The 13,573-nt window shown below is 41.7% G+C and overlaps 1 protein-coding gene across 5 annotated transcripts; it reads right to left on the reverse strand.

The window, feature by feature from the left end:
- Positions 1–1,134: 1,134 nt before the first annotated feature.
- Positions 1,135–13,386, reverse strand: LOC121233591 (coagulation factor IX-like). 5 transcript variants are annotated; one of them, XM_041126671.1, is made up of 9 exons: positions 12,522–13,386; positions 10,793–10,912; positions 8,821–8,981; positions 7,920–7,944; positions 7,673–7,786; positions 6,332–6,466; positions 5,006–5,676; positions 2,907–3,024; positions 1,135–1,917 (listed from the first exon to the last, which is right to left on the reverse strand). In XM_041126671.1, the coding sequence occupies exons 2-9, from the start codon at positions 10,881–10,883 to the stop codon at positions 1,328–1,330; spliced, it is 1,905 nt and encodes a 634-aa protein (XP_040982605.1). In that variant the 5' UTR covers positions 10,884–10,912; positions 12,522–13,386; the 3' UTR covers positions 1,135–1,327. The 5 variants fall into 5 exon arrangements, with proteins under 5 accessions (XP_040982605.1, XP_040982604.1, XP_040982601.1 ...); XM_041126670.1 differs by lacking the exon at positions 12,522–13,386 and adding an exon at positions 11,582–12,490; XM_041126667.1 differs by lacking the exon at positions 12,522–13,386 and adding an exon at positions 11,499–12,490.
- Between the last annotated feature and the right edge of the window lie 187 nt (positions 13,387–13,573).

The following is a 13,573-nucleotide window of genomic DNA, read 5'->3' on the forward strand; positions in this document are numbered from 1 at the left end:
TAATGGACTTTTACAAGGCTTTGAACAAAGCTGAGGAACAGAACCACTCATTGGTGTGAGTGTGGGTTTTGGGTTTGTTTTTTTTTTTTTTAATTAAAAACAGTGAATTTTAAGAAAAGTCACGAAATCAAAACTTTTGACATAGGTCACAAAGACCACCGATTAATTTTAGCAGAAGGAAGCAGCAGAGAAGGGCACTTCTACAAAGATGGTAATGTAGGTACTCAAATGGGATAATTAGTTGGGGGATTTTATGCATCTGGTATTTTATTTCACTTGCATTTTTGGCTTTGAGCACTTCTTTTAAGTATGCAAAGTGTGTGGGGAAATCAGCTTCTTAGAGGGATGGCTTGGTGCACAAGATCAATCTTGCTTTTGTTTTAGGATGGTAGAGAAGTTGTTTCATGCTGTGGTGGTGCATTGGCTTTTTCCTCATCGAGTGTGTTCATAAATATTTCATGTCTGAATTACTGGTTTTCATCAAAAACTGGGAAAGAGAAATAGTGTACATGGTGGGGTGGGCAGCCTCTTCAGAATAAAGAAAAATGGTGTTTTCTTAGAAAAAAGTGAAAAATGGACAGTTCTGTTACTTGCTACTTCTGTAGTACTCTACCCAGAGCAGAGGTGGAAGGATGTAGCCCATCTTCATGCTGTTCCTCAGCAGCTGCTGCAGCAGAGCTGCACTGTAAGTAAGTAGGGCTGCCCCTCAAGGGGCAGGAGACTGGTTCCTCAACCCCCAGTAATTTATTTCTTTCAGAATTCTACCATACAGTCCTTCTGTGTTCTTCCAGCTGCAGCTGGGTGGGTTCCCTCTCAGACAGTTTATCCAGTGCAGTTTGTAATCCACAATTCCATACATTGTTTTTGTACCAGAAAACATTCGTATTTTAGTAAACTGAGTTGTACATGGGGTAGTGGTAGTACTCAGTGACAAAACTTTACAAATCTCTAACGGCTGTGTTGGGCATGCTGTGCCATAACTAGAGGACAGACACCACTCCCAGCAACGCGCTTCCTTTTCTAAGCACCTCATTCACACAGAGGACTATTTGCCAAATAGCGTTTTCCTTCTCTAAAAAAACCCCAATTTTCTGATCAGAATTTACATTAAGGAAAGTTGTAGTTGACTACTCCTTTGTTATTTGCAGAATAGTTCTTTTATTATATACAAGTATTTTACTCAGTAATACTTGAATGAACAATTTAACCATTTGTGGTAAACAGACTCAAAATCGCTTCAACAATAATCTTGATTTTATACCATTAAGGGAGAGGAACTGCATTGTGTCTTATAGACTGAAACAGTCTATTAGAGTTGTCCCCACTTTTAAAAGTGGTATTTAGAGAAGTTAATGGAAACGTTTTCCGAATCTGCTACACTTTCAACAATCTCTTGAATCCAGGGGATGTAGTTGGACACTCTCGTATATACACCGTATTTTCCTTTTTCAGCACATCCCTCCCCCCAGCTTACAATCCCCAAGAGAAACCAAGTGTTGTGGTAAGGCACTGTGAAAGGGCCACCGCTGTCCCCTTTGCAGGTGTCTGCAACCTCAGTGTTGTAACCTGCACAGAACATGTTGTCAGTAATGAGTCTGTCTGTTGACCGCTGACAGGTCTCCATGTTCACAATGGGCAGCTGGACTTTCATGAGGAAGCGCAGAGTCGAACCTCTGTCGTGAGTGGCACCCCATCCGCTTACCATCCCTATTCTTCCTTCTTCAGATAGCAGGGTGGCAAGGTTAGGGCTTGGAAGGCAGATGGGAATTGCATACTCATTAAAAATAACATCACTGCTCAAGTACAACAAGGCGATGTCACCGTTGTAGTGATTTGAATCATAATGTGGATGTGTCCAGGTCTGTTCCACACCAATCTTCTGTTCTTTGAATTCTCTTTGGTATTTGTCGAAGTCTCCTGCAGTCATGACAAGTTAAAATGTTAAGCAAACTAAACAGCCTGCACAGTATCATCATGGGGGAACAGGAAGGATAATGAATTAATGCTTTTGACCTTCTGTCCCAAGAAGGCACCAACCAAAACAACTCATGCTCTGTAACAATAATTTCTTACACTGCTGATCTGATCCTGCAAATCAAGCTTACCTGTTTGTCCTTTAAGGGGAGAACAAGGTTGTTGACTGCATGAATCGATACTTACAGAGATTGTGCATTCTGGGGTAAGGATTTTGCCATAAATACTGTCAGTGCTTTGTAGTAAGCACTGTATTTTGAACAGTTTGTCTAAGCTTCCATGGGACTTGGCATTTTCCCCCTCAGGTGCATGAACTAAGCATTAAGATGCAGCCATGGATAAGGCTGAAGAATTGTTTCCTATCAGTTAACCAGTGCTGTATTCTGTTTGCTCCTCTTGCACGTCTCTCTCCTGGAGGTTCCAAGCACAAGACTGTTTATTGCAGCATTCCTGCTGCAAGGGGTTCCAGTTCCTGCTATTGTAACCTGTGCTATTACAAGGGAGAGGGGCTTTCTGCTCTGAGGCAGTTACAGGCAAGGAGAAGCAGGTAGCACAGCAGGAAACTAATCATAAGGCTGATTAAAAAACAAAACTGGCTTGAGAGCAGATTGTCACCTACAGGAATCCTTCTGCCTTCTGCAGTGTACCCTGAGAAGCACTCAGTCTCCATGCACAATGAGTTTGTCAAAATGGGTGACAAAAAGATAAATCTGTGCCTTACACTCCCAGGCTCTCCCTGAAAACAAACGGGACCAGCTGGAGCCCCTTTGCACTTACCCATTGCCAAAAAAATGAAGCATTCTGTAAATCCGAGTCAAGTTAGATGCGTCTGTCTGTATCTCACCTGTAGCTTACTGTGTTCATGTACAATGAAAGCGCATTTTAAGTAAGCAATTACCCCTGTGTTTATAGAATGTACAAATTGCACTCGCCTACGGTAACATGGTGTGGTCTGACGAGATCAAGGCAGTGAGCAGCAGTGACCACCCAGCGACTGCTGATTAAACTCCCTCCACAGAAACCAGTATCTTTACTATTCCGGATCAAAACCTGTATGAAAGATGAGGAAGAACGTGTCACCAGGGCTGTGTTGGGTATGTATGCACACTGTCACTCGCACTCTGGTCAGTTGCAGGCTCTGTATCTTGAAAATAACACTTCTGGCAATAATGACTATAGTGCACCAAGCAAAGATGATGATGTGCAGTCATTTTATTGCCATTTCAACATCTGTGACAATGGAGCAGAACATTATGAACTAAGCTTGACAAAATCAAATAGGATTAGAGCTACGGTGACTGGCATTCTTCCAAGGAAACAAGGATGACTGATTTTTTCATGTGGCTTCAAATTTTTGGGGGGTAGGGGAGAACAGGAACACAAGGTGTATTTCATTGGTACTCAGGGTAAAAAAGAAGACAGCGGTGTTTGTCTACATGCACAAGGGACAGAAAAGAATTTTTTACTTTCCCAGTTGTCAAGTGTAAGTGCAAGTAAGAGTAGAAAGTCAGAAACTTTCTTATTTTCCTTTTATTGGTAATAAAATTTGGAATGATCTACAGAGTAGAAAATGGAGAAGTAAAAACACACTGCTCAGTGTTAGATGTTTGTCTTGCCTATTCAGAATTATAAGCCCCATTAATACCTCAGCATCTCTTCAATTAAACTCCTCCCTGAACCTGTTACTTCATGTGTTAAACTGAAGGAAAAACTTGAATTTTGGTACTCTGCAGTTTCAGTGAAGTTAGTTAATAATCAAATAGTGGAAGAAGGTGCAACAGTCTGGCCTCCTACCTTGGTCTAGTTCTTGGAGTATGTTTTACATAAGCCATTTTGACTTAATTCAATGTACTACTGATGCTTTTAATTCTATTCAGTAGTGCTTGAACAAAACATTGCAAAATAGCAAAGAAAAATTACCTGAAAATCTGTCTTAAGTTATGAAGAACTAGAATTTTTTAGAAAAAATAATATTAGAATATATAATACAAGATTCATTTACGAATTGCCTGATGCAATGAAAATTTAAAACTTCCTTGATGGTAACACTTTATTTCAAGAAGAAACTGTATAGGTCAGGCAGCATTCAAGCTACATTCCCTTCGTGCAACCCAAAATCGGGTCTCACTTGATCAGAAGGAAAGCAGCTGGTGTTCCCCCTAGAAGTGTGTAAGATGGCAGAAACCCATACAATTCACTAGTAGTGACATTTCAGCTTGCAAAAGTGCACAATGACTGCATGGTCAGTCCACAGGGTCAGTGTACTGTTTTTTCCACCTGTAAAATACCTCCTGATGGGTGGAATCGGAAAATCTTTTTCTGTGACAGCAATAAAATAGACTGATGGTAACCTGAGTTTTTTTAGATTAGTCTGTTAACTTTCTATGCACAAGCCTGTAAACAGTAATAGTACACTGATGAAACAGACAATATAAATAAGTGAAAATTAGTAACAAATAAGGGCACACACACACACAAAGCCCAAAACCAAGATGAAAAAAACCAAAACAAGATAGTGGAAATAAAAGAAACATTTCAGGGAAGTTCCCCTACTTGCCACATGCCGCTCACCTTCACATTTGAGCCCTCTGTTTTATCTTCCTTACTGTAACAAGTACAAAAAGCTCAGCATTCTAATGAAGAATCTTACCTGGTCATAGAAAAATTTTTGCGAAAAATAGCACCAGCCATTCAAAAGCATGGCTTCTCATCAAGAACATTTAGAAACAAAGAACCTGAATAACAGAGCAGGAGAAGATTGGATTGATGTAGTTAAGAAAGTATTAAGCTGAGATGACTGAAGTGCACATACCTAGCATAGGGGAAGAATGGTAAATAAGGCAACTAAGATATGTATCATCAAAAAGACCTGCAAAAGTTTGAGAAATACATGTGGTTGGATTGTTCTCGATCTGAAAAAAAAACTTTACAATGCTTGATGAACTCTGCTCCAGATGGAACCAGTGATGATGATAAAGTAAGAAAGCATTCAGGTGTGGTATTTATGGCCAGACTGGAAGAAAAGTATTACCTGCCACGGGCAATGTCCACGACGACACAAAGTTCCTCCCGTTATCCTGGAGTCACTGTGCTCTAAGGTAGAGCTGACGTTTACCTGGACGAACTGAGGTGTGGCTGAAACGTTTCCCCAGTCACTGCTCTGATTAAGCCCATCACGCACGGTTTGAACGGCCCCTGTTTGGTTTTGCCCAGCAGCATTTTCCACCCTTTCTTTCTGCCGAGCAGCAGGCGCCGTGGTCTCGTTCTGCCATGCAGGGCCTGGGGTTGGCTCAGTCCTCGGAGCCAGGCCTCTCCCAGGCTCGCCAGTCCTGGCAGCCCCCTCCACTGCCTCGTCCTGCGCAGGGACAGCCGCCTCCTGCCCAGCAGCACCATCCCCCAGCGGCTTCTGGGTCATGAAGTCCACCAGGGTCTTGTTCCAGCTGGAAGCATCTCCTGCCACCTCAGTTTGTCCAGCGTCACCCTCCATGTGCATGCTCTGCCCAAAGGCATCCTTTAAGGGCCCATTTTCCCCAACAGCACTTTGTTCCAACTCCATTTGCCTAACTGCACCCTCCGTACTCTCATTCCACTTGGCTACATCATCATTCCTGTGCTCACGCAGCCCCCTCGGTAGCCTTTTCTGCCCCAGCCGCTGTTCCTCCAGAGCCTGCCTGGCTTTAATGAGGCCACATGGAAATGGTGCTGGAGGGAGGAAAGACAGAAAGAAAGATTTGAGTTTAGGGTGTGTGGTGTCATGTCGGACTTTTAATACAAAAGTAGCACTTTTCCTGTCCAAATGTCAAACTCCACTTTCACCACCCACCCCCGCCATCATCTGACCAAGGTGTCTAGAGCCAATTACCGAGAAACAGAGCACACAGCTGTGCCTTTTCTGAACCACAGGTGTCAGCCATGGCTGGCTACTCCGGGAGCAGTCCGCCAAGGGCTCCCTTCAGGACAGAATCCAAACCCAGCTCTCCCCTTGCAACAGGACACCTTAACACAAAGCTTTAAAGATACGTGTCATGTCCCCTTGCTTCCTAACACTGCGGTTTAGCTTCATAACTCAGTTTATCCAAGCCTGTGCTGCTGTTAGGAGGAACAGGCCCACCCCAGACTGTACTGCTGCTCCTTTACCCAGTATGGGGGCACCGGATTACAGAGACACCTGACTGAGAAGAGCCTTAAAATTTAAAATAAACACAACATTATAAATAAGACAGATCTTTTCCACACACTAAATGCAAGCTGCAGTAGCTACAGCATTTGTAGCTCCTCTGCAACTAGTTAAGAGGAAAAGACGGTGCCTGCAAATCTGCTCTTTACCCAAAGTAACTCCGAGCTGACCCTGCTTTACCTGCTTGCACGCATCTCTTCCCGTCCTCATGCAGGGTGTAATCCTTTGCACAGGAACACACCACATGAAAGGCGCTGCTGCCGTCCCTGCAGTACTGCCAGCACCCACCGTTCTTATACCAGCATTCAAACTTCTCTGCAATGGAAACACACAGGCACTTGGTTACTGCTACACACGGACCCCTGAGCAGCGTCTAGCACTATTATTATACGAAAGAAAGTAGGAAAAAAAATCTGCTGAAATCTTGCAGGGAAACAGACAGAAGGAACTACCTCTTACAGTTCCAGAAAACCATGCTGACTTGTAGCAAACCAAACATGTTGCCTTATGTCTATTGTTCTTTGCCCGTTTCTACTATTTTCTTACTTGCCAGCTTTGTCTTGAGGCCACAGCTGGGCTCTAGGCCTGTCTGCCTGTAGAGCAGGGGCAAGAAAACGCCTGGAAGAGCAAACACTTCTAAATGCATCCATTTGTGATCCGTCCGCACATCTTATCTTTTATATCATGACAGATTTAAAGTACTAGGCGTTTTGGTGGGGGCCAATTCTACGAAAAATTGACTGAGTTTTTTATACATTGTCACATTAAAAAAAAAAATCATGTTTAATTGCTTCATTGTAAAAAGAAAAGGTCAATAAAAGCATGTGTGGGGGGGAAATTATGATTCATAGTTTCCACGTCAGTTTGGCTTTTGCTGTAATTTCATGCCTCAGTCATTTGCAAACCAGATACTGTATTTCAGAGGACCAAAAATCTGGTAAGAGGCAGCTTTTCTACTTCATTTTTCATCATTTGTACATTACAACATAAATACAATATTTGTTTGGTTTACACTAAGCTTTGGCTAATTTGATGCATTTACTCAATAAAATTAAAAAGAGAACAGGACCTCACCATGAATGATCTCCAGTGCAGGTGTCTATGGCAGGAGTTACCAGACTTGTTATCCCTCTGCTTTCTTGGGGGAAGGTGGGAGAAGGCCACGTGCCTTCCTCAGGGCTTGCACAGATGAGTGCAAGAGCCCAGAACTGCAGCTGCTGTATGACAGGAGGTGGTGCTACCCTCCTCTTCCTCACAGCAGAGCTAGAAGTACCTACAGCCCCTGTCACAACGTGATTCCCCTCCTAGGGTGGTGGTGCCCCAAAATGTCATATAAGAAAACACTGTTCGAATGTATGAAACTTAAACAACCAACCAGTTCTGTATCAGGCAGATAAAGTCGCCACTGATAACCTCAGTGAGAAGCCTGTGCAAAGGTTCAGCTCAAGTATCCAAGGACCAAATTTCCAGCCTTAATCCTTCCTTCACAATGAATTTCAATGTGTCTGTTCCTGGACTCACCTTTTTCACAGTTGTCTCCTCCAAATTTTGGGGGGCAGATGCAAAAGTAATTGTAGTGTCTTATTTTGCAGACTCCACCATTGTTACAGGGATTTGTACTACATGGATTTAAACCTAAGAAGAAGAAACAAGTTTAGTGTAATTCCAGGAATTAAGAGAAGCCTGGCTTTAAATTGCCAGATAATTCTTTGTACTCAGAAGGGACACAAAAAATAAGATTTTTTTTAAAAATTCTTTTTTTACCTACCTTTGTAATTGAACCAAAACTCCATCTGCAAGAAGAAATCACAAATGAAGAAAACAGGCAATAAGTGGTCATAATGGTTACTGAAGAAATAATTTAGAAAACTGTGGTTTTTAGGGTGCCTGTAAATTAATGTTTTGAGTAGAACCATAAAATACATTCTCAGAGCAGATCTGCTGATCGTCGCCATGCAGCTCACTTTCATTTGCATCATGGGCCAGCCGCAGAGCGCATAAACTGGGTTGTATTGGAATGAAAATTAAACAGAAAGCTTAGATCCATAAACGCTGCAGCCAGTGAAAGGACTGCGGCACCAGCCTAGGATTTTCAAGTGACAACCCCCTCCCCACAAAACCTGTCAATGCAAGGTCCCCAGCACCAACTGCTTCACTCTGAAGAGCCATTTCTGCTGTGCTGCATTACCTGCTAAGGAAGACATGACCTAAGCAACTTGGGCTGGATACAAGAGAAATTAGGCACCTCTATTTAAAACTGCAGTTCAAACTCCTGCTTCAGCAGAAGGTCCGTGGCTGAACACCTGCAGCCCTGCTTCCCACAGCTGGATGCTATTGGGCCCTGGGGATGAGGTGCTTCTCCTCTGTATTTGGAGGGGTCTGATCAAGCAAGTGGCCTCTGAAAATGTCAGAATCACATTGCTGGATTGAGGCTTTCACAGAAATAGGTTTTGGATACTTGTAGGGAGTTGTGTTTAACATTTACACAACAAACTGAGCACTCCCTTAGAAAGTGAGATCTCACAGGTGCCTTGACCGACCCATTCCGGCTACCAAGCTGCAGAATCCATAGGCACACACCTGCCAGAGCCATGCCAGGTGGCTCAGGAAGGATTACTTACAGCTTGCTGTTAACTTTCCTCTCTTTTTCCTAAAATAAAGTTTCTCACCGTTTTCTCCTGTGAATGGAAGATCTCCTTAGCTTCCTCAAATGAACACTTTTCCTCATTGCATTCTCTCTCCAAGTTCCCTGGAAGAATCTCTTCTAGGAAATAGTTAGCACGTTTATGGACTTTCAGCACCTCATGTGCTTCATCTTTTCTCATAAACACTAGGAAAACAAAATTGAACAGTTGATGCTGCAAGACAACAAACCAGCATCATTACAGTCACAGTCATGCATGCTTTCAGTTGAGTAAACAATACAAAGAAGGGGAGCGGGAATCTATGTTAACAGCCCAAAGGAAAATAAAATTAGTCTGTGTTCCAACAAAAGACACTAGTAGTTTAAGCTTTCTTTTAGAGGATCAAAAAACTCACTACTGAGACTTGCAGATTGGTGCAGAAATAATTTTTTATTCCACAAGACTCTTGAGTATTGCAGCTTCTTCTTTGGAGGCTGGTTATATTTTTCCGCCTAACCATCCTGATTCACGATAATTATTAGTTGCCTGGCTGTGTGTGCACATGGATAAAGCTGAAAGGAGAGGTTCGGTTTGTATTTGGTGTCAGCTTTGTTGGATACTTGGTAATGGAGACCCAGTGCTTTCCAGGTAGCTACTGTGGCCACAATAGGACAGACATTGCTCCTTCATTAAAAGAAATATATAAAGTGTCAGTTTTGTACTTACATTTAGTTCATCTCCACTTCACTAAGCTATCTGCCTTCCTCCTGCAATGTCTTAAGAGCTATTACTGCCAATAAATTAAGGGAGGAATGGCCAGAAGAGGGACTATGGCAGTAAGGTCCTCCCCACATACCCCCTGCTGCTCCATAGCAAGTCTTTGCTATGGCACCTCTAGCTGAAGGACAGTGGTCCTGGGATTTTCCAGCCAGGATGCTCTGAAGGAAAACGAAGGCTCAACTCAGTCCTTGTGGATGTACTTATACCACATGCCATCACTATTGAGAGAAGATGGAGGTTTTTGTTTAATCTCCAGAAGTGTGGCCCTATATCCAAAACCCATCCATCTGACTGAAAAACTGCTGCTAAGAAGTGTTTTAAGAAGAAAGCTCGCTTTGTAATCCTGACAAAGCCTACTAAAATTCATACAGCAGTTCACTTAACAATACTCTGTTTTCTGAGTCATGATTTAGTGTCCTAGACAAGTCAAAACCCTCTGACAAAGAACCCAGTTTTGGAGATGGACCATAAAGACACATTTCTTTGCAGTGCTATAGATCAGTATCTATAGCACTGACAGAAATTCTAGAATAATATTAAATTGCTTCATTTCTAGGCAATTAGAAATAGCCCACAAAAACTCTTAGCTTAGAAAAGCTTTGGACAGGTCCTGCTGTCTGGTAATGAGGAAAATGTCTTTCACTTACATCAGTAAAATTGCCCTTCACCGCCTCTTGAGTTCTGGGGTCACCTTTAAAGGATTTGCCTATCATAAGCTGGTAACCCCCAGAGAGGGGGTTGTGTGCCTGTTGTAAAGCCTTCTGGTCTGCAGAGACCACTTCTACTTCTGCTCTTCCTCCTCTGCAAGGACAGCCATAATGATACGCGAGATCCTGTTAACACTCACGCCTGTTCTAAACCTCTCTGAAGTAATTTCCAAACCTTGTGTAGTTGCTGTAGTAAAATCACTGTAAGGCCTGAGAACACATGTTGAAAGTGCTTAATTTTAGCTTCCCAAATCGGAAAAAACTTTGTAATCCAAAAATAATTCAGATTTTGGGTTCAATGTCACAAGGAGAATACTTTTCAACAGGATAGTCGTCTAAGTAGGAAGTTAAGAAAGGCTGATTTCTCTCGGAAATATATACATGAATATTCATTTTTTCTTGTGCATTTCAGGAAGTGCTTCTTCAACCCACAGGACTTTGTGTTCAAAAAAGGAACATAGTTTCAGTTTAAATGCCAAGATTGCCACAGTAAGACAATTAAGTTTAAAAAGTAATTCAGAAGTACCTACCTGAATATGAAAACAGACAGCTGCTGTTGATGGAGCACATCAGTAGGAGAAACATTACAAGCGAGGAACTGCTCTCCATTCTAGTGAGCATTCAGAACACTTTGACTTCCTGCCAACTTCCTTCAGAGGGAAAAGAAGGATGAAATTGGTATATTGTCACAAAAACAAGGATGAATTAGCCTGCAAAAAAGATTAAGAAGTAGAAGCAAGAGGACAAGAGAAGGGACAAAGAAAGCAAATTCTACCCTGTTCATTTTGATCTGATGTCCATTGTTCCTCCAAGCCACACCGATGCTGTACACTACAACAGGAATCCCAACAGTTCACAAGGCAACGTACAGAGATTGACCTAGCCCAGGATGTGGTGCAGGGTCTGATCCAAAGCCCACAAAAGTAATAAAAAAGCTATGCTGAACACGGGAGGCACGGATCAGGCCTGAAGCGAGAAGCCAGTTCCAGCGACAGCCTTGTTTAAACTGCGAAGGATCCCAGGCTAGGGCTGAGCTGCACACTTCAGCCAGCAGTTTCTAATGACAGCAACTGCTGTGTAATTACTGATGCTCTTGTCAAGTAAGACCATATGCACAAACCCCAATGAGGAAACATCTACCACATACCTGGCAGTAAAAGTTACAAGACAGAAGTTTGTACTTCTTCATATTACCTTCCCAGGCTAAATAATTTACCAGGATTTGACAGCACGTACCTCTTTGCTGCCTGTATCATTTTTCCAAAAACGCAGGATCCAGAATGCATTCACTTTACACAGAACCATGCAATTATACTCACTTTTTTCTTTATTTTTTTTAGGGGAAGACAGGAGAGAGATTTGGATGTACACCAAGAACAGCCATGAGGTCAAGAGGTTGATCATTAACCAGTCACAAATATTGACAAAGGAGAGACAACCTTCTGGATTCTATGAAACACATTTGAAATCCAAATCAGAAGAAAAATTGTGTGTGTGTTTCTACACATGTAGATGGGTGCATTTAAAAAAAAAAAAAAATCCTTAAAAACATCCTCCAACAATAAAAGCAACTTCTTTGCAACAAATTTCTTCAGGAAAATCTGGAATTTTTAAGAGAAGATTTCTGACACTCCATCATCTTTCAGTAGGTAAGACCAACTGATCTGGAAGATACACAAGCTGCTCTGTAAACCTCTGTTGAAATATGCAGAGCTGTGTGTAGGAGGATTCATAGCAGTCACCTGCAGGAAGGCAGATATTGCCCTGTAATAGTCACAGCTGTTCACTGACATTACGATTTCTGCCTTTAATTAGACCCATGTTTTACTGGCTTTGAACACAATAATGTTTTTCCTTGTAATTCAATGACTAGCAACGTCAGCCTTCTTAGAAGCAGGCATTCTTGGTGCAGGCCCTGGCTGGAAGACTGCTGTTCAAAGCATTATTCTTTAACATCTGTTGATCCTTAAATCCAGTCCCAAATAAAACAGGGGAGGGGAAAAAAGAGAAAAAGAGAGACTGAGACAGCGACACAGGGAGATGGCTGACTGTACTCTTCAGTTTCAGCTTACCTCCAACGTGAAGCCCTTAGCCTGACTGTTACTTCTTTAATACATGAATCAACTTCAGCACTTGCTTAACAAGCATGTAAGCAGCTTGTAAGTCAACAAGACTAAGTCCACAAGTTTAAGAGGTATTAAACCTCTTTGCTGACACCATATTAAATTTTTTACAAATCCTAATACAATTTTGTTGTACCTGAGTTGTTTTCATTTAAGAGTCTCATCACAAGAGCAGACTGAAGTTCTTCACTGATCCAAATATGCATCCAAATCCTGACTGAGATGTTGGAAACATGTATCACTACAGCAGAGTTAGTGTCACTTCTTTTTCTACAAGATTAATTTAGCAGGCTGAAGTGCTAAGATTAAAAACAAGTATAAATTGTGATACTAAACTTCATTTTGACTATTGCTACTTCCTATGAACTTATTGGTGCTGTGTATCTTTCTTTTACTTACTGATATACACACAGACATATAGATACAGATGCAAACACACAGACACACATATATTTATCAGCAAGTATTAGTAACGCTAATATAGCCTGCAGCTGATTGCATTCACTAGAATAGGAATGAACAAAAGTGTTTGCTTAGCTTGCTAATTTGAAGAGCTTTATGGACCTGAGGATAAATAGAGCATGTGAAAGCCTGGAATTAAAGCTTTTTTTTTTTTTTAAAAATAACACCAGAATTCCCACTGACTTTTAAGGAAGTCCGTGGGAGGTAAAATCAGGCATCGAGTATGCAAAGAAGATACAGAGAAATTCTAGTGACCTGCTGAATCAACTTAATCTATGAGCACTAGAGCAAAATGTGAATGAGTGGAGGCAGTGATGATGTTATTAAAATTTCATTGCGTTGAGAGAAAAGTTATACAAATACAGACCAAACCAAAACAGTTACTGTGGATAATATGTTACAGTAAAGCTGAAATGACAGAACTGTATCAGTACGGTGACTGGTAAAACACTTTTCTCCGTCCCCTCCTGCCCCCCACCCCAACCAACTCAGTCATTTTACACTTCAAAGATGGAATTGTCTGACCATGGACTATCTTATTTTCTACAATGCTGTACAGCATCTCAGTATAACAGGGTATTATTTCTTGCCTGTAAGGCCTAAGTATAACCATGCTACAAATAAACAACATGACCTGGAAACTAACCAATGTAAACAATGTAAAAAAAAAAAAAAAAAAAAAAAAAAAGGAAGGAGTAAAAAAAATAGGTACCAAGGAAAACAGTA

Source organism: Aquila chrysaetos, chromosome 10, assembly GCF_900496995.4.
Source record: "Aquila chrysaetos chrysaetos chromosome 10, bAquChr1.4, whole genome shotgun sequence".
NCBI lineage: Eukaryota > Metazoa > Chordata > Aves > Accipitriformes > Accipitridae > Aquila > Aquila chrysaetos.